The sequence below is a fragment of the Arvicola amphibius genome, chromosome 6 (genome assembly GCF_903992535.2).
Source record: "Arvicola amphibius chromosome 6, mArvAmp1.2, whole genome shotgun sequence".
NCBI lineage: Eukaryota > Metazoa > Chordata > Mammalia > Rodentia > Cricetidae > Arvicola > Arvicola amphibius.
Window position 1 is genome coordinate 20,086,196 of NC_052052.2, and position 20,504 is coordinate 20,106,699.

Here is a 20,504-nt window from a genome sequence, read left to right on the forward strand (position 1 = left end):
ACAGAGTGAGTTCCTACACAGAGAAACTGTCTCAATAAATAAATAAATAAATAATAAATAAGTAAATAAATAAATTATTCTTTTAAAAACCACACTTGGTACTCACTAAGCAGTTTCCTTCTCCCCCAGTCTCTGTCAAAAAGGAATCTGTTATCTCTGCCTATACCTATTCTGGACATTTCCCATGGAGGGAATCTATTTATACGATACCTTTTATATTTAGTTCTTTCAGGTAGCACACTTTTAAAGTCCATCCAAAAGGAGCCTATACAGTAGTAGTATTTTGTTTTAGGATGTTGTGACTTAGACACATAATACAGATGTCTTCCCCTCTTTTGTAGCTTTGACAATTTGAATTAGATTTCAAATAAAATCTGAACAGAAAACTAACAAAAAAAAAACAAAAAAAAAAACAAAAGGAGCCTATATAAGAATATACTCTATTTTATGACTGCATCAAATTCCACAAAAGTATGTTTATGCTACAATTTGTTTATTCCTTCAGCAGTTTAACATTTGGGGTAGTCTCATGTTTGGACTGTTGGGAAATAGTGTTATGAAAAGCATGCCTGTAACCGCAGCACTTGGGAGGTGGAGGCAAGAAGATCAGGAATCCCAGCTCTCTTCATAGGGAGTTTTAGGCTGTCCTGAGCTACAATAGATCTCATCCAGGGAGGTAGGGCAAAGAGAAAAAGGGAAGGAAGATATTATGAGCATGCATGTACAAGTATTTGTGTTTAGAGTTTCTTACTTAATTGTTAAAGTGACATGTTTTATTTATGGGGCCACACTGCCATAGTGCACATGTGGCGGTCAAAGGACAACTGTCAGGAATCAGTTATCTCCTTCCGCCACCGAGGCCCAGGAATAGGACTCAGGCGACACGCAGCAAACACTAGCCGTGTGTCTGTGTTTTGTTTTTTTTTTTTAAAAAAAAAAAAAAAACAGGGTCTTGCTATGAAGCCCTGGCTGGCCCAGAATTCCCTATGTAGAACAGGCTGGATGCACTCCCTTCCTGAGTGTGCCGCAGAAGGGCTGGAATTACAGGTTTGCACCTCCATGTTCCCTTCCATCTTGTTGCACCAAAAGCGATTACCTGCTCGGTCCAAGGACATATTAATACAGTTCCCAAATTCTAATTCGTTACCTACTAAGGCTCTAGTGGCTTCACAAAGCAAACTGTGAAGAAAGAACTGGGAGGTAGGATTAAGAAAATTACTAATGACTAAGGCCAAAAAAGGTTTCTCTGAGAAAGTGAAATTTAAAGTGATAGAAGAGACTGAAATGGCAATATAAGCCAAAAAACAAAAACACCTCCTAAGGGACGAACACGATTTCATATGTACAAATAGAGGTATGTTGGAGGTCGATATCCAGACAGTCGGTATTCTAGGCATAACTACTACAAGCTTTGTATTTCCCCGATTTATTGATGTCCGTAGAGATTTCTATCATTTACATTTTTAATAAAACCACCTTATGATTAAAACTGTGCGGTGGGAGTGGACGACATCCTCAGTCTAATGATAGCAAAAGCCAAGACTTTATCATCCGACACAGCACCCAAGACTTCAGGGTCATGCTGCACCAGAGCCCCAGGTTATTAGCAGTTGGCTAAGCATAAACCCGCCTCCCTCTCGACATTCGCGGCGGACTGCTAGAAACCCCACCCCCTTACTTTCTGATTCGCTGTTCCCGTGTTCGTCCCGCCTCTCCACCGTCCAGATTGGCGGCTTAGCCGCCCTCGCAGTTAGCGCGCTAGGGGAGAAGCTGCTACGCCCGCGACGCGAGCGGAGCTGCGCAGGAGACAATGGCAGGCTCGGCGTTGGCTATTCGGGCTCGGCTCGGCGCCTGGGGTGTGAGGGTCCTGCAATCCCGAGGCTTCGGCTCCGACTCGGTAGGTGGCGGTAGGACCTACGGCCCCTCCCGGGGCGCGTGTCCTCTCTTCCTGGTTGTGCCTTTTGCCATGACTACGTCTCTCTCTGCAGTCGGAGAGCATGGACACTGGCGCTGGCTCCATCCGAGAAGCCGGTGGGGCCTTCGGAAAGAGAGAGAAGGCTGAAGAGGATCGGTACTTCCGGTGAGGCCCATCTGGTCCCAAGTCCTGCCCCCACCTCCTTCCCTGTCCTTTCTACGCCCTCTGTCGCTCCACCCATCTTTACCTGGTCCCTTGGGGCGCCCATCCTCTGGCAGAATTCCCAGGTCGATGAAGCCATTGTGTCTCAACATAGTTGAATCATTTAACATCAGTACCAGTCCCACACTGCTGGCTTCCCACTAGCCCTAAACCGATCTGCAAGACTCAACCCAAGGCTCGTCTCCTAATTTATGATTAGCTATCATCTTCCTCACCCACGGTCACCCGCTCAGCACCTCTGTCAGTGCGACACCCCCAGGCGCTTTGAACAGTGTTTACATCCAACCGGCCAGGACAAGCAGAACCGCCCCCCCCCCTTTTTTCTTCTCTTCAACCTTTCCACTGCGCGCATTAGTTTTGTAAGGCTGCATGCTTTCCCTGAGACCTCAGACACTGTCAGCCATTTCTAGATCCTCTGCGTGTCTTCAGTTCTTAACAAGAGCTAGGTTCTTAACTGCTAATAGTCCCTGCTAAAAGTTCGACTTCCCTCACTCCGGGAGACTTTTGCCCTACTCAGACCCTGGGTTGTAGATATTTCTCTATTGGTTAGAAACAGGGAGTGGACTATATCTACAACGTTTTCCCAACCCTGAGTTATCTTTAACTGCCTGTCCACACTGGAGAGCAGCCGGAAACTAATCTTGCTTCTGTTCCTCCTTTGGTTTCGTCCTAAGGATTGTCCTAGACCTATAGGGGTTGTTGCTCAATTGTGAACTAAGAACTTAAAAACATGCAGATGTCGGGGGTTCATCTCAGTACCAAAAAAACAATTGTCAGGATGGCAATTCCCCTGCCTCAGCCTTCTAAGTGTTGGGATTAGGAGAATACCACCATTCCTGACTTGGAACCTTTATTCTTTACCTTGGGTATGACTGTTTTGTTGAGTCGTGTTTGGGTTTTCTTTCTTTTAAAGATTTACTTTTATTTTTAGTTCTGTGGCTGTGTTTGGATGTGTGGGTGTAAATACAAGTGCCCCGGGGAAGCCAGAGTCATGGGTGCCCCTGGAATGAAAGTTATAAGCAATTGTGAGCCTGCTGAAACTGGTGCTGGTAACCAAACTGAGGTCCTCTGCTAGGGCAGTATGCAGGGGCTGGAGAGGTGGCTTGGGGGTTAAGAGCACTGACTGCTCTTCCAGAGGAACCAGGTTCTATTGCCAATGTCCACATGGTGTCTAACAAGTGTCTATAGCTCCAGTTCCATGGCATCCCACACCTTCTTCTGGCCTCCATGGACAATTCATGCATATACATAATGGTGCACACCTTTAATCCCAACATTCTGGAGGCAGGGGCAGGAAGAACTGAGTTTAAAGTCAGTCTGGTCTATATATCTAGTTCCGGGATAGCCATACATAAAGAGACCCTGTCTCGTTTAAAAAAAAAATTCAGGCCGGGCGGTGGTGGCGCACGCCTTTAATCCCAGCACTCGGGAGGCAGAGGCAGGCGGATCTCTGTGAGTTCGAGACCAGCCTGGTCTACAAGAGCTAGCTCCAGGACAGGCTCCAAAGCCACAGAGAAACCCTGTCTCGAAAAACAAAAAAAAAAAAAAAAAAAAAAATTCAGGCAAAACACTCGTATACATAAAATAAAAATAAATCTTGGGGCTCGAGAGAACGCTCAGAAGTTAAGAGCACTGGCTATTCTTCCAGAGGTCCTAAGTTCAATTCCCAGCAACCACATGTTGGCTTACAGCCATCTATAATGAGATCTGGTGACCTCTTTGGCATACAGGCATACGTGCAGGCAGAGCATTGTATACATTATAAATCTTTTTTCTAAAATCTTAAAAAAAAAAGCTGATTATGGTGGTGCACATTTTTATTTAAATTGTGTGTGTGTGTGTGTGTGTGTGTGTGTGTGTACGTGCATGCATGTTTGCTTGTGACAAGTGTGTGGGGACCCTCAGAGGCCAGAGGCAGTAGATCCCCTAGAGTTGTAAGCTGCCTAACATGGGTGCTAGGAATTAAATTTGGATTCTTCTGGAAGAAAAATAGATGCTCTTAATCTCAACCACCTCTCCAGCTCTAATTTTTTTTACGTATATGAGTTTATTGCCTACATGTATGTATGTGCACCACATGAGTACCTGGTACCTGTGGAGGCCAGAAGAGGGCGTCAGATCCCCTGACACTACAGATACATACGGGTGTGAGTGCTGGAAACGGAGCCTGAGTTCTGTGCAGGAGCAGCAAGTGCTCTTAACCATTGAGCCATATTCGCAGTTCCAACTCAGTAAACTTAAATTGGGAACTTATCCAAAGACGACAGTTGGATCCCTTAGAACCCTGAGAACTGGAATTACAGATGGCTTTAGCTGCCATTTTAAGGCCGGTAACTGAACCCAAGTCCTTGCTAGAGCAAGTGCTCTTAACCATTGAGCCATCTCTCCAGCCCCTTGTTTGGGGCTTCCAAAGCAGTCTCACTCTGTGGTTCAAGTGTACTGCGTCTCGGGCTGGCCTCAGACGCGCAGTCATTCCTCCTAGCTCAGCCCTTAAGGTGCTGAGGTTACCCAATGAGCCAGTAACCCTGCCTACCTTCAGTATGACTAAAGATCTCCTTGGGAGGCAGTGAGTGACTCAGAGGGCAAAGGTGCTTTGTAACAAAACTGTGAAGCTGAGTTTTGACACCAGGGACTCACAGAGGAGAAGAGAACCGACTCCCACAAGCTCCGTCCCACCTCCACCCCAAACACACAAATGAATGTAATAAAAGTAAACTAGAGATCTCTTTGGGTGGAGGATTGAAATTAAACCCTCGGCCGCTGTCTCCGTATAGAGAGAAGACCAGAGAACAACTGGCTGCCCTGAAGAAACACCATGAGGACGAGATCGAGCACCACGAGCAGGAGATTGAGCGTCTGCAGAAACAAATTGAGCGCCATAAGAAGAAGATGAAAAGCCTGAAGCATAACCATCACTAAATGCATGCAGTCCCCCACAGAATGGCCCCGTATCGTTCCTCACGCCTATAGAGACATAGTTCTGAGTGATTCATATTTGCTCTGTGTGCTACTAACAGATAATAAACTATCACCAGTAATCATGTGTGATGTATCTACTGTCTAAAAGGTGGTGGGGGCGGGGAGCAGACACTACACCTCCATTCAAATGAATTAGGCAGGACTGTAAGTAGAATAAGGAGGGGAGATAACACAGACCCCAATCTAATCAGAGGTGTACAGAGAAATCTTGAACTGTAAACCCCAATCTGGTGCAGAACAGTCTGGAAATGACAGCATTGCATTACTTGGGGGACTCTCAGATGAACTCGCTCTAATTTTGCGGGTTGAGACAACTGGCAATGGTGGCGCACGCCTTTCATCCCAGCACTCGGGAGGCAGAGGCAGGCGGATCTCTGTGAGTTCAAGACCAACTTGGTCTAGAAACCTTGTCTCAAGAAAAAAGAGAGAAAGAAAGACAGACACAAGCTGGGCGGAGGTGGCTCACACCTTTTAATCCCAGTAGAGGCAGGTAGATTGGCCTACAAATTGAGTGGCAGGGCAGCCAGGGCTACACAGAGAAACCCTGTCTCAAAACAAAACAAAAGGAGCACTGGCTGTTCTTCCAGAGGACCCAGACTCAGCTCTCAGCACCCACGTGGTGACTCTGGTGGCTCATAACCATCTATAATTGCTGTCTCAGGGAATCTGACTCCCTGTTCTGCCCTCAGACACTGCACACACGTGCACAGACACAGACAGCGGCAAAACACTGATAATGCATTTATTAAAAAGGGAATTTTTTTTTTCAACAAACTCCTAAAGAAAAGATAACATAGTCTGGGCTGTATGAGCCTATGTCTCAAAAAAAGGGAAAAGACAAAATACACAAGTTGGACTATAATGCAGTAGTAAAATACTTGCCTGGACGTGCAATGAGGGCTTGGGTATGATCCCAGCACTAGGGAATGGGAAGGTTGTCAGGAATAATTTAGTATTCCTATACTTAATATAGAGATGAGGGTGGAGTTTGTTTGTTTGTTTTTAACTGGAATCTCCTGATTGTGTGTGTATGTGTACAACTTTGTGAAAATTTTTATTACAGCATAATAAAATAAAAGATGTTTGTCTTGGGATGGTGTTTCGAGGTAGGTATTGCTTTGGAGCCTGTCCTGGCACTCACTTTGTAAACCAGGCTGGCCTCGAACTCACAGAGATTCACCTGCCTCTGCCTCCTGAGTGCTGGGATTAAAGATCTCACCACTATTGCCCAGCTTTTTTTTTTTTTTTTCTGAGACAGTCTCACTATTACAACTCTGACTGGTCTGGAACTCATTCTGTAGACCAAGCTGCCCTCACACTCACAGATTCACCTGCCTCTGCCTCAGAGTGCTGGAATTAAAGTCATGCACAACACACACCTAGTGAGATATAAGCATTAAATAATAACAAAATACTGCTTGGTCCTAAAATAGTTGAGATGTAAAGTCCTAAACACAGCACAGTTGTAAGATTGGCATGGGATTCCAACCCCCAGCCCACCCCCACCCCTCCATGAGGCAATGTTTAGAAGACCATACAAGCTAGTGGTATGGATGGACACTTGGGAACTCACCATACAAGCTAGTGGCATGGACACTGGGAGCTCATCAGAATGCAAATTCTCAGGTGGGGAACAAATCTGCTTAAACTGTAAAGAGGATGGATATACTATTTTTTGTTTGTTTGCTGATTTTTTTCTTAAATGTTTTATGACTTAAGAGCATATTTTTTAAAGATTGATTTGTTTTGTGTACAATGTTCTACCTGCATGTGTGCCTACATGCCAGAAGATGGCACCAGATCTCATTACAGATGGTTGTGAGCCGCCATGTGGTTTCTGGGAATTGAATGCAGAGTCAGTGCTCTAAACCATCTCTCCAGACCCTTTGTTTTTTTTTTTTTTAATATTTATTTATTTATTATGCATACAATATTCTGTTTCTGTGTATGTCTGCAGGCCAGAAGAGGGCACCAGACCTCATTTACAGATAGTTATGAGCCACCATGTGGTTGCCAGGAATTGAACTCAGGACCTTTGGAAGAGCAGGCAATGCTCCTAACCACTGAGCCATCTCTACACCCAGTTTGTTTGTTTTTTAAAGTAGCTGATGATGACCTTGAACTCTTGACTCCCGCCTCACCACTCAGGTGTAGAGGTCACAAGCATATGTCACCACACTTAGTTTTGTGACAGTACTGGAGGTTTATTTCCAGTGTTTCCATTCAAGGAATCTTGTCAGCCAAGCTACAGCCCTAGTGGGCGTGTGTTCATGTGTGTTCGTATGTGGATGTGGATGACTTTGGTTTTGTTTTTTAAGTGTTTTGTGTATGGGATGTTTTTCCTGCATGTATGTCTGTGCACTGCTTACAAACCAGGTGTCCAAAGAGGTTAGAAAACAACTAAACCCGTGTCCTCAGGAAGAAAAAACAGAGCTCTTAAAACCTCTGAGCTGTGTCTTCAGCCCCTGGTTTGAGACGAGTCTCCTGGCTGTGGTGCCACAGGCTTTTAATCCCAGCACTCAGGAGGAGGATCTCTGAGTTTGAGGCCATCCTGGTCTACAGAATGAGTTCCAGAATAGCCAAGGCTACACAGTGAAACCCTGTCTTAAAACACCAAAAAAAAAAGGAGGAGGAGGAGGAGGAGGAGAAAGGGGAGGAGGAGAAGGAAAAAGACAGGGTCTGTCACTATGTTGTCCTGGCTGGCCCAGAACTCACTATGTAGACCAGGCTAGCCTTGGCATAAACTCAAAGATCTGCCTGCTTCCCAGGTGCTAGAATTAAAGGGCTGTGTTTGTTTATTTAGAAATGAGGTCTCACTATATAGCCCTAGCTGACCTGGAACTTGCTATTTAGACCAAGCTGGCCCAAACTCAGGAATTTACATTTGCCTGTCATTGTTTCCTAGGTTGAAGGAAAAATGGTGTATGTCACTATGCTAGCCCACTTTTAGCTTTTGAGCATAAGGAATTTGTAGCCCATGCTAGTCTGGAATTCACAATATAGACCAGGTTAGCCTAAAGCCTACACCTCCCAAGTGTTGAAATCACAGGTCTAAGCCTTTCTGTTCAGGTCTGGTTCTTATGTTAAGCCCAGGCTGACCTGGAATTTGTCATGTGATCTATGTAATCCAAGCTTGCCCGGAACCCACTGTGTTGCCTAGGCCAGCCTGGAACTCCTGATACTTCAGCCCCAACCTCCTGAGTCCTGGGACTAGAGGTAGAAGCCACCACTCTGGCCCATAACATTCCACAAAATACATTGTGAGATATGCTACTTTGGCTATTTCATTACTTAGAGACTCATTTCCATGCAACAAGCGTCAGTGCTGGCTGGTTTAGGGGAAGAAACAGTGCTTTATTAGAAAAACGGGCATCACTGTCTCCCAGAATTTCAAGACATGAGCAAACCAGACTGAACAGGCAGAGACCAGTGCAGCTCAGAGTTACAGGAGCAGATCTGACTAAGCAGCTTCCAGACGAGCTGTCAGTCACTGGGCGCTCTCTGGTTTTGAGGTTTGTTCTGGCTTTAACAAACTAGTGCTTTGTTTTTTGTGGTTTTGGGGTTCTTTTTTTTTTTTTTTTTAGAATTTCTCTTAAATCACATATGCGCATGTGTGTACGCGCCACAGCTTGCTTGTGGAGGTCAGAGCACGACTTGAAAGTATTGGTTCTTTTTTTACCATTGTAGATCCTAGGGATTGAAATCGGGTTGTCAGGCTTGGCAGCAAACACCTTTACTCACTGAGACCTGTCACTGGCCCTGTTTTATTTCTATGTGTGTGTGTGTGTGTGTGTGTGTGTGTGGTTAGCAAGGTATATGCACATGTGAGTGCATGAGTATGGAGGGTGTCCTTGCTCCTCTTAGTCACTCTCCATCTTTTTATGGTTTTGAGACAGGGTCTCTCACTGAACCAGAAGCTTATGGATTAGACTGATGTGCAATGAGCTTCAGGGTCCTCCTGACCCCGCCCCCCCCCATGTGGAGTTACAGGTCCTCATGCTTCCACAGTAGGCACTTTATCTGCTGAGCCATCTCTTCAGCCACAAATTTGGATTTAATTGGTCCTAAGGTGAGGATCTTTCTCTTCTTCCCCCCCCCCCGCCCCAACCTCTCTACCCAGCTGGTAATCAAACCCAGGGACTATTCAAGCACTCCTGGGGTGGAGATCTCTCTCTTGCGATTTTGGTTTTGGAGATCCCCAGGTATTCCCATATGCAGCCTGAGTGGAAAACAACTTGTGAGTTAACCAACAGCCAGGATCACAAGTTTGCATCGCACAGACACGCACAGACATGTTGATGGGGCTCGTGTCACATGCCAACATGTCAGTACCAACACCAGCCGCAGCCATGTCTTCACTTACTGCCATCCCACCATCCCCAGATGGCCATAGACACCGCTCCTCATACCTGATCCACATGGAGGAGGGAGCTATGGGGTAGCAGAACACACCCTAGAACTCTAGCTAAGGGCTTTGAGAGCCATTACAAGTAACAGCTTGCTGCTCAGGGCAAAAACCTCGTCATGAAACCTGCTGGATGTTTCAGAATGCTTAGGCTCATTGTTTTGGTTTGGTTTGGTTTGGTTTGGTTGTTTTTGTTTTTTGTTTTGTTTTATTTTTTGGTTTTTCGAGACAGGGTTTCTCTGTAGCTTTGGAACCTGTCCTGGAACTAGCTTTTGTAGACCAGGCTGGCCTCAAACTCACAGAGATCCGCCTGCCTCTGCCTCCCCAGTGCTGGGATTAAAGGTATGCGCCACCACCACCACCCAGCTAGGCTTGTTTTTAACTAGCTTTAAAAAAATAAATAAGTAAAGCTTAAATTAACCCATTTCTGTTCATTTATGTGCTGCCCCGAGGCTCGTTTACCTCTTCTATGTACTATCCATCCTGTTCTCAGCCGGGCAGTGGTGGTGCATGCCTTTAATCCCAGTACTTTGGAGGCAGAGGCAGGTGGATCTCTGTGAGTTCGAGGCCAGCCTGGTCTACATAGAGCTAGTTCCAGGACATCCTGTTCTGCTTCCTCAGTGTCTGACTGACTGATTGGCTCCCCTTTTCTCTCTGCCCACCAGCCCCATCTATCCCTCCTCTGCCTAGCTATTGGCCATGCAGCTTTTTAAGTAGATCAGTCAGGTGCCTTAGGCAGGCAAGGTAAAATAGCAACACAGCTTTACATAATTAAACAAATGCAGCACAAACAAAAGCAACACACCTTTACATAGTTAAACAACTCCACACATCTTTACATAGTTAAACAACTCCAACACACCTTTACATAGTTAAACAATTATTCTGCAATACAAACAAATGCAACACAATTTTACATAGCTAAACAAATATTCTATTCCACAGTACCAAACTTCCAGGATCTGTAATTTGGGAGCAGACAAAAGAAAGAACTCATGCAAACACTAATTTTACCCTTGCCCCCCACCCCCACACGTCATGGTTGTTTTTTCTTTTATTTTCTTATTGTTTTCTACATAAGTCAGGATGGCTTCAAATTTATGATAATCCTTCTGCCTGTGCTCCCAAGTGTGAATATACTTGCTTTCTTTCACCCTCCCCATCTCTCCCTTTGTTGTTGAGTTTTATTTTGTTTCAGATTAAGGTCTCATGTTGCCCAGGCTGGCCTCAAATATACTATATAGCGTCGGCCTCCTCAGTGCTGAGATTACAGGCCCAGTGTCTTCATTCACGCTTTCTTTTCCAGGAAGGAAGGAAGGAAGAAGGTTGGTTACATAGCCTAGGCTGACCTTGAATTCGCGATTCTTCCTCAGTGCTAGAATTTACAGGCATGTACTACCAAATATGTTTTTTTTTTTTAAATCTAGATACAATTAGTAATTTTAACCTTCAGGACGTAAAGGCAGCAAAATTAGGAGTTCAGGGTCAGTCTCAGTCACAAAGGCAGTTTGGGGCCAACTTGGACTACTTGAGGCAATCATCAAACAAACAAGGAGCCAGGGTGGTAGCACACAGCTCTAGTCTCGGCACAAGGGAGGCAGAAGCAGGTGGACCTCTGTAAGTCTGAAGTTAGCCTGGTCTACACAGTTGTAGGACAGCCAAAGCCACACAAAGAAACCCTGTCTTGAAAAAGAAAAAAGAAACTGACGTAACGCAAGACAGTTCATCATTAACCATTTAAATGATAAATCACCTGAGCTTGGCAGCATGTCTGGCTGAATTTCTTATTTTGATGAGGTCTCACTCGTTAACGCGCTATGGAGCACAGCTAGCTGGGATTACAGACATGAACTACCATGCCCAGCTCAATGTGTGTGTGTGTGTGTGTGTGTGTGTGTGTGTGTGTGTGAGAGAGAGAGAGAGAGAGAGAGAGAGAGAGAGAGAGAGAGAGAGAGAGAGAGAGAGAGAGAGAGAGAATGTGTGTTATGTGAATGTATGTATTGCTGGGGATGGGGTCCAGGGTTGCGCAAGCATCCTAACACTGAGCTACCCCTTAGCCTCTTTATCCTGCCACTCACTGTGGTTTTACCTGTTACGTTTAGCTTTTTAAAATCCATTTGAAGCTAAATTTTCATTTTTTTATCAGTAAAGAAAGTCTGTTCTGGGCTGGAGAGATGGCTCAGTGGTTAAGAGTACTGCTTGCTCTTCTAAAGGTCCTGAGTTCAATTCCCAGAAACCACATGGTGGCTCACAACCATCTGTAATGAGATCTGGCGCCTTCTTCTGGCCTGAAGGCATACATGCAGGAAGAATACTGTATATACAATATATCAAAAAAAAAAAAAAAAACAAACCAAGAAAGTCTGTTCTTTCTCAAGTCGTGTATGTGGCTCAGCTCATTGGTTAGAGTGTTTGCTGCTCTTCCAAGACACCCATGTTCAGTTCCTAATACTCATATTGGGGAATCTCACAACTGCCCATGATTCCAGCTCTGGGGAAGCCAACACCTTCTTCTTGCCCTCTGAGGACACCCACACACATGTGTCATACACACAGAAACACAAACAAATAAAAATAATTTAAAAATCTTATATTATATGTAGTATCATTTATTTTTTGTGTCTCTCTGTGTGTCTGTGTGTGTGTGTGTGTGTGTGTGTGTGTGTGTATGTGTGGGCGCACTTGTACAATGTCACACCCGTGGAGTCAGAGGACAGCTTTCAGGAAGCCATTCTCTTTCTCTCATATGGTTTCTGGGGATCAAATTCAGTTCATCAGGATCGACAGCAAATACCTTTATCATCTCACTGGTCCTTGGAGTGTGAATGTGTGTGCACACGCACATGGGAGTGGTAAGGTCCTCTCACCTCAGCCTTCCAGGTGCCAGGATTTATAGGCATGAGTCCACCATGCCCATCTGTACTAAGATTTCTCCTCAAGGTGTGTATATGTGTGTGGTATATATGGAATTTGTATATATGTATTTATTTGTTTATATATGTATATAGGTATATATGCCTCTGTGTGTATGTGTTTGCAGGTGTGTGTATACAGGTGTGGAGTTTGAGGCAGTCTCTCAGATGAACCCAGAGTTCACAATAAAGCTAGTCTAGCCAGTCAGCTTGCCCTGGGGCTCCCTTGGCCCGGCTTTCTGGATGCTGGAAGCACAGGTGGGCCGCCAGCTACCACATCCATCTGGCCTTGTTCAGGTTCCCAGCCTTCTACTTCCTGACTTTTACATCAGCCTATGTAAACATGGTCACCAGAATATTTTCTTTCTTTATATGGCTTTAAATGATCGTTTCACATCTTTTTTTGGTCTTGTTTGTTTTTCCTTTGCCTGCTTCCAACGTGGATCTTCCAACCTCCTGTTCTGGATTAAAGGCCCGCACCCAACTCCAAACTCTGAATGAATGTTCCTTATCATCACAGATTTCTATGCTTTCATGTCTGGGAACCATATAGAAGAGTTAACTGGCTACTGTATCTTCTCCACCCACCCCTCAAAAAAGCAAAAAACTGAGGGAGAAAGGTTCTAGTGCCACCCCAGGGGCCCTGAAGGTGCTGGCTCTGTCTCTAACGGGACTTCCATGTTTCTTTTCCAGCTTCATATTTGTAGCCCAAGAAGCTTGGGAGAAGGACAAAATGCCCTCAAAGCCACAGGCCCACAAGACACTCTTCCAAATATGAGACTGTTGTGCAATATTCACTGTGTGAAGATGCATCACTGTGATGGGTGTGATACAGAGCTAAATGACCAATAGCTGGCAGGAAGTGGCTCCTGTTCCGCCCGGCTCCTGTTCCCAGTTTTACACAAATTAGCTGACCCAGAAAGTTATCATTCAGTTAATAAACATTGTCACGATTTGCCATGGCAACATGCCCAGAATCCTAGCCACTTCAAAGCCCAAGTTTTCTTCTTTCTTCCTTCCTTTCTTCCTTCTTTCCTTCCTTCTTGTACTTTTTTTTTTGTTGTTATTTAGTTTGTTTTGTTCCTCTGTGTAGCCCTGGCTGTCCTGGAACTCACTCTGTAGACCAGGCTGGCCTCAGACTCAACTGCCTCTGCCTCCTGATTACTGTGACTAAAGGCAAGCCCCAACAGGCCAGACTTGAGCACAAGTTCTCAAAGCTAGCTTGCAAAATAGTAGACCTTGTCTCTTAAGTGGGAGGGGAAAGTTAATGAGTATTTAACTAAGGCAGAAAGGAGTTCAAAGAGCCTGGTCGACAAATACCTGCAAAAGTAGAAGGAAGTAGAGCTCAGCGCAGGGCAATTGCCTCACATTTTCCAAGGCCAGGGTTTGATGGCCAGCATAAAAAAGGGGGGGGCAGGTGAGATGACTCAGGGAGTAAAGCCAACAAGACTGAGGACCCGAGATGATTCCCAGAAATGAAGTCCTAGAAGAGAACTGGCTCCCACAAGTTGTTTTCTGGCCCCCACATGCATGCATGAGCCATAAGCGCAATTGCACACACACACACACACACACACACACACACACACACACGATAAATAAATAAATGGACATTTTAAAGAGAAGATCTAGTCCTTACAGAGGACTTCGGTTCCGTTCCCATGTGGTCCCTCACAATCACTCACAACTACTGCAGTTCCAGGGGAAGGATTCAGTGCACCCTTCTGACCCCGACAGGTACCAGGCAAGCAAATCGTGCACAGACATACATGCAAGCAAAACACCCATACACCTAAAAAATAATTTAAATAAAAACAAGAAGTGCGTGCAAGGCCAGAAGTGGGGGGGGGGGTGAGACAAGGACTGGGGTGTGGCTCGGTGGTGGAGTGAGTGCAGCTTCAGTCCCCAGGCTGGCCCCGAACTCACAGAGATCTGCCTGCCTCTGCTTCCTGAGTTGCTGGGAATAAGGTGAGAGCAACGTTGTGCTTAGACTTTCCATTTGTTTGTTTCGAGACAGGGTTTCTTTATAGCTCTTTTGGGCCTATGCCTAGGCCTTCCATTTATTTATTTAGTCTTTTGAGACAGGGTTTCTCTGTAGCTTTTTGGTGCCTGTCCTGGAACTCACTCTGTAGACCAGGCTGGCCCCGAACTCACAGAGATCCGCCTGCCTCTGCCTCCCAAATGCTAGAATTAAAGACATGCGCCACCACCACCACCACTAGGTTGCAGTCAGTGTTCTTAACTGATGAGTAGTCTGGTCAATGTCCCCACCCCTTACTTTTCATTTTGGAACAGGGGAACAGGATCATACTAAGTTTCTCAACCTGGCTTTGGACTTGTGATCTGCCTCAGCAGGCACAAGAGCTGGGATTACAGGACGGGCTGCCAGGCTCAGCTATGTTGAGGAATGTTACGTTTTCTGGGGTCTTAGATTCAGGTTCCTGTAGATAATGTGGGTAAGCTAAATGGCACGCATATTTTATGATTGCTGAAAACAGGAAAAGACAAGCCTAGCTACTGGCTGGTGAGCTCGGACACACAAGAGAAATCATAAATAGGGGATTTTATGTGAAATTGCTCCAACACTTTTTTGCATGGCAAGGTCTCATGCACCCCAGGCTTCTGAGGGCAACTTGCACACTTATATACAGGCACACACCTATACATATAAAACAAAAAACGATTTTTACAAGAAGTAAAAGTTGAAGAGTCCAGCATGATGGCACAGGCCTATAATTCTGGAGGTGGAGGCAGGAGGATCAGACGTTTAAGACATCCTCTGGGCTACATAAAGTCCAAGGAAAGCCTGTGCCACATGAGACCCTCTGTTACGCAAGACCTCACAAAGACAATATAAATTAGTAAAAATTACTAAGATGGGACTGGAGAGATGGCTCAGAGGTTAAAAGCACCGGCTGCTCTTCTAGAGGACCTGGGTTCACTTCCCAGTATCCACACGGCAGCCCACAGCTGTCTGTAATTCCAGTTCTAGGGCATCCGACACCCTCACACAGAGCTATATGCAGGGAAAACACCAAAGCACATAAAAATAACTATTAAAAAAAAATCACCAAGTTCGTGCAGTCTGGTCCGTAAACCCAGCTACTTGAGGTTTTTTGTTTTGTTTTGTTTTGTTTTTGAGACTGACTCTTACTGAGTTACTCAAACTCACAACGCAGTCCAGTCTGCGTTGAACACACGCCTGTGCATCATCATGCCCCAGCGAAGCATTTAAATGTAGATGGATAAAAATGTGTAGCGATTTAAAACACCAAGGAGGATCTACAAGCCTGTAATCTCAGCTACTAGGGAGGCTGAGGCAGGGGGATCACAAAGTCAAAACCAGCTTTTGAGTTCCTGACCTGCCCGCTGTACAGGAGACCGGGTCTCAAAAAGTTAAAAGAAAAGAAAAAAAGAAAACAAGCCTTGGGCTACCGGCTCTGCTCTGGGAGGGCAGAGGACAGGCAGGCGTTGGGTTCTACACCAATCAGAGCCCAGTTGATAGGCAGATAGGAAGATTTCAAAGACCCTTCCGGTCCCTTCAACAGCCTTGGAGACTCGCTTCCTAAGTCAGCCTGGAAACCCGCCTGGTCCTATCCTGAGCGTCGCTGCGGGCTCCTATTGGCTGCCACACAACCCTGCCCACCTCCCTGCTCATTGGTCGCCGCGATTTACGTAAGAAGAGCCTGTTGCTGAGCACAAAAAAAAAAAAAAAAAAAAAAAAAAACAGAACAGAACAGTGATGTAGCTTTCGCCGAAGGAGACTTTGGGGAAAACAACAACGTAAAATAACAACCCCGGCTGCTTTATTGACCACTCCGATTGCACGAAGCCCCGTTGAAGGGTTTTCATGCGTTAGCTTTCGTCAAAGCGTGGACACAGAAGGAAACAGGTGCAGAGAGAAATGACTTGTTCAGATTTCACACGGGTTTGAAGAGCTAGGACCGCATCCTTCATCTCCCCTGTCCTAACAGAGCCTGTTGGAATGGAGGGGGAGAAGGACGACACCATAGCAAAGAGATTGTTCTTTCTGGAAATAAGCTGCCCCTGAACCAGCCTGTTAAAGTGTCGCTTGGCTGGACCTCGAGATCTAGTCTCCACCCCGCAGACAGCTTTCTGAGGGTCTTGAACGAATTCCTTTTTTCTTGAGCAGACGTTTTTCTGCCTGTGCGATGAGAACAATGGGAGAAATATTTAGGTCTTGAAGTCTTGTGAAAGCTTAATTCTTGCTAGACTCTTTCAGAAGCTACGCGATATTTACTTAGCCATCGTCTGGCCTCTTGTGAAGACCTTGAAGCCTTGACACGGGGCCTGACAGTCCTGTGTACCGAATCATTTGGAGAGGTCTTGTCAGTCTTTTTCAGTCCACGGTGGCTGAGCTGTAGCAAGATATGGCCTGCAGGGAGCGCTGCGGGCTCGCAAAAATGATTAAACTAGAAAAGTCCCGCTAATTGCCCGAAAGCACCCACCGTAGGTTAGCGTTCATATTTTATTACAAAGTATGAGCTATTCCAAACTTGAAGTTTTCTATCCAAAATGTGCAGTCGAGGGAAGTGACGTCATCCAGAAAACGCTAGTTCTCTGCTTAGGGATTGGAGAGAGGACTCTTTTCTAAATTCCTTGGTTTTGTAGATAAGAAAATAGATTCTAGTCAGGCAGTGGTGGCGCACGACTTTAACACCAGCATTCAGAAGGCAGAGGCAGGCGAATCTGTGGGTTCGAGGCCTGCCTGATCTACAGAGCAAGTTCCAGGACAGCCAAGGTTACACAGAGAAACTGTCTCGAAAAATTAAAAAAAGAAAGAAGGAAGGAAGGAAGAAAGAAAAACAGAGTCTAAGAGTTGGGAAAGGAACAAGTTCAGTTTGTTGAATAAAGATAAAAACAGTTGCCTGACCTTCAAAAATGTTTTTAAGATTGTTGACTCTGTTTCTGAGAGTCAGTGACAACTTGGAGGGACTAAGTCAGCTGAGGTTTTGTCAGCTCAGGACCATGTTCAGCACCTCACACAATGCCTGCTTAATGAGTAAGTGAATGAATGAGTGAGTAAGCTTTTGGTGGGTGTGTGGAGTGTCTCCTTTGGATTTATCAAACCTACTGGAGCGAGGTTTCTTTCCCACATGATTTGCCTGGGCAGAAATTGTGTTCTGCATCTGACGGTAGTGGTGCAAGCCTTAAATGTGAGTTCCAGGCCAGCCTGGTCTACAGAGCGAGTTACAGGACAGGCTCCAAAGCTACACAGAGAAAGAAAGAAATTATTTTCTTCAAGTAGGGGCTGAAGCCAGAAAACAATAAGACACAAGGAGTAATAAATCATGTCCCTGGAATGGTCATAATGTAAGGGCATTGTAATAAAGTAATCCAAGAATTTGATGCCATAAAACTAATTCACACACACACAAAGATGAAAATCCCATTAGATTCATAATCTGAGAGGATCAGAGGCTGAAGAAGTCTCAAAAAACATTTCAGATCTGATCTAGACATGTTTTCAAGACTGTGACATGATTGAGGAATAAAAATAGCTTTGGCCAATCAGTGGCCTTAACGCAGCTGATGCAACAGTCCAGAGAGTATGGCAACAGGAGGAAGAAGGGGACCTAGCCTGAACCAAAAAAATTCAAGGCATGGGGGAGGGGAGGAATGCATCCAACCAGCGTCACACACACCTCACTGGGCTTGTAGCTTTCCTGCTGGGTTTCCAGTGCCCTGCCCAGCCCAGCAAACGGTGCACGCTGCGTGCTCGGAAGTATTTACTGAGAGGAAGGGAAAGAGCAGATTTCTCTGCATGGAGGTAGCCCACTGCTTCTCCCCCCACCTCCATGCTGCTTACTCCCGCTCAGATTCTAGCTGCCCTAGCGATCGTCAAGTGACGTCTTAGCTTTCCACAGAGGCCCCTGTCACGAAGACGAGCCGACACACCCGTGATAGGCCACTTTACAGTTATGTTTCTTACTCCTCATTAATATATCTGCTTTAGGCATCAATGACAAGTGCCAGCCTGCCTCTTAGACATGCACATCCTTCTCTCATCGCCGGTGTGGCAGTTTCTGCTAGGGAGTCATCCTGCCTTTGAACGCTCTGCCGATTACTAAGCCACCTGACCTCAGCCAGCACACCTCTTGAGAGCTTCGGTCTTGTCATCTGCCAAATGGGGACACAAAGCCTACTTAAGTTGCGGTGAGAGTTTTAATGGAATAATGGGTGTATCCTGGACTCTCACTGGTAGAGCTGAATAATTTTCAGAGTCTACGTCCCCTCTGCTTTCATTCTTTGAAAGCTGGGTCACACACACACACAAAAAAAACCCATCCACTTTAGACTACTAGTGTCTTCTGATTTGATTTTCCTCCACAGAATCGTTGTCCTTGTACGTGCAGCCTCCAAAGATCAGAAAGTCAATCACCTTTCCTTTTTAGGCAGATTCCCTCAGGTAGCTTAGGTTTCCCTTCGTGATCCTCCATCTCTGCCTCCTGGGTGCCAAATTACAGGAATGTAAAGATGATTATTATTAAGACAACCACTTATATTCATTCAAAAATATGTACTGGCTGGGGGATGAGATGTAGCTCAACGGAGCACTTCCTAGCATATAGGAGGAGACCCAGCACAGAAAAAAAAAAGTATAAAATACACATGCCAGTTCGGTGAGAGGTACGGAGACAGACAGGGTTACTGGCTTATAAAGTTCAGTAATGAGAATAGGATCCTAACTGAATCCTGTAACACTAGGACCCATCTCCAGCCCACAGAGTATATGTTTTTACAATGAAAGCTGAATCTGATGTAGAGTTGTTTAGAAGAGAATTTAACCCAAAGGGTCATTCAGTGACCAAGGGTCTATTACGAGAAAGACATTGTGCCTAGGGGCACATGGAGGAGGGACAGATGCCAAAATACGAACCCTGACCTCTACAAGTTTATAATTAAAAACTTCAAACAAGACAAATACATGGAAATGATAATACAAGGGTGAGAAGTATTAAAATGCAGAGAGAAAGACCCAGCCCAAGTGCCTGGGGATCTCAGAAGGGGGTGGGCAAACTGCCTTCTCCACAGCAGCTAGACAGGCATTAGACCTAGTCAGATCATTTCTGGCACCATAAACCGAAATTCAGACTATTTCAGAGGGCATCTGAAGGGACTAGTCAGCTCTGGCCCTGTCCAGGACTCCTTGACCAGAGGAGGAGAACTTAAGTTGAAACAAAAAGAGAGGCCTGAGAAACACAGTGAAGGATGAGGTAACTGGATGTGAATGGGTGAAACAAGCTTACAGTGCTGGGGAGGGGGTGGAAGAACCAATCTCCCCGCAAAAGGAGAGGTGAGTACTACCAGAAGTGACAAGGGTGAGTGTCTAGAAAAAAAGAGGGATAAAAACAGAAACCGGGGGAGCACCTACGCTTAGGGAGTGGAAGGAAAAAGCGGAGTCAGACAGGAGTGGCCAGAGGGAGAAGTGAGAATAGACCCAGACAAACACCTAAGTTACCAAGTTTCCAGGGGCACCCAGAGGGTGGAAGACGGGAATGAAGGCGCCCAGGCAGAGTAGAAGAGGGAAATCGTAGCAATAAGGATTGAGATTAAATTTGAGACTGCCAAGGGTATTTTCTCAAGGAGGGTTTTTCCAGAGATGCCGCACATAAGGTAGGTGATTTCCTTGGCTTAGTGCTTTCTAAAGATGCAGCTCTCTCAAGACGGGAGGGGACAGGGTGGTGGCTCTTGGCCTTCAAATGTGTGGTATTTGATCTATAATTAGAGCAACTGGATGTGGTTAGGGCTTCTCTGTAGCCCTAACCAGTCCCTCCAGGAACTGGAAAGCTGAAGAACTTACTCGGAAGGGATTTCACACCTGGCTGTCTGGCCCAGCCCAGTGAAGTCCCATTTCATCACAGAGCCCAAATGACTCTCTGGGCTGTCACTCTCATCTGGTATTGCCAGAGGTCTGACTAAACCTTCTTGCAAAAGTTTGCAGCATCTGTTCGAGGCCAACTACAGCTCCCAGAGTTCCCAGGTACTTCTCGATGCTGATTGGAGAGATGGCTGGCTCCGGAGGGAGGTGTCGACCCCGCCTTCCCGG

The 20,504-nt window shown here is 45.6% G+C and overlaps 1 protein-coding gene across 1 annotated transcript; it reads left to right on the top strand.

The window, feature by feature from the left end:
* The first annotated feature begins 1,737 nt into the window (after positions 1 to 1,737).
* Positions 1,738 to 5,175, top strand: Atp5if1 (ATP synthase inhibitory factor subunit 1). The gene is made up of 3 exons (XM_038334584.1): positions 1,738 to 1,897; positions 1,989 to 2,080; positions 4,912 to 5,175. The coding sequence occupies exons 1-3, from the start codon at positions 1,811 to 1,813 to the stop codon at positions 5,054 to 5,056; spliced, it is 324 nt and encodes a 107-aa protein (XP_038190512.1). The 5' UTR covers positions 1,738 to 1,810; the 3' UTR covers positions 5,057 to 5,175.
* Positions 5,176 to 20,504: the final 15,329 nt, after the last annotated feature.

What these genes read in the sequence shown, in the direction of transcription:
- Atp5if1 (XM_038334584.1), top strand. Translation starts at nt 1,811, where the DNA reads ATGGCAGGCTCGGCGTTGGCTATTCGGGCTCGGCTCGGCGCCTGGGGT. An exon ending in GAGGCTTCGGCTCCGACTCG is followed by an intron (nt 1,898 to 1,988) that starts GTAGGTGGCGGT and finishes CTCTCTCTGCAG; the next exon opens with TCGGAGAGCATGGACACTGG. An exon ending in GAAGAGGATCGGTACTTCCG is followed by an intron (nt 2,081 to 4,911) that starts GTGAGGCCCATC and finishes GTCTCCGTATAG; the next exon opens with AGAGAAGACCAGAGAACAAC.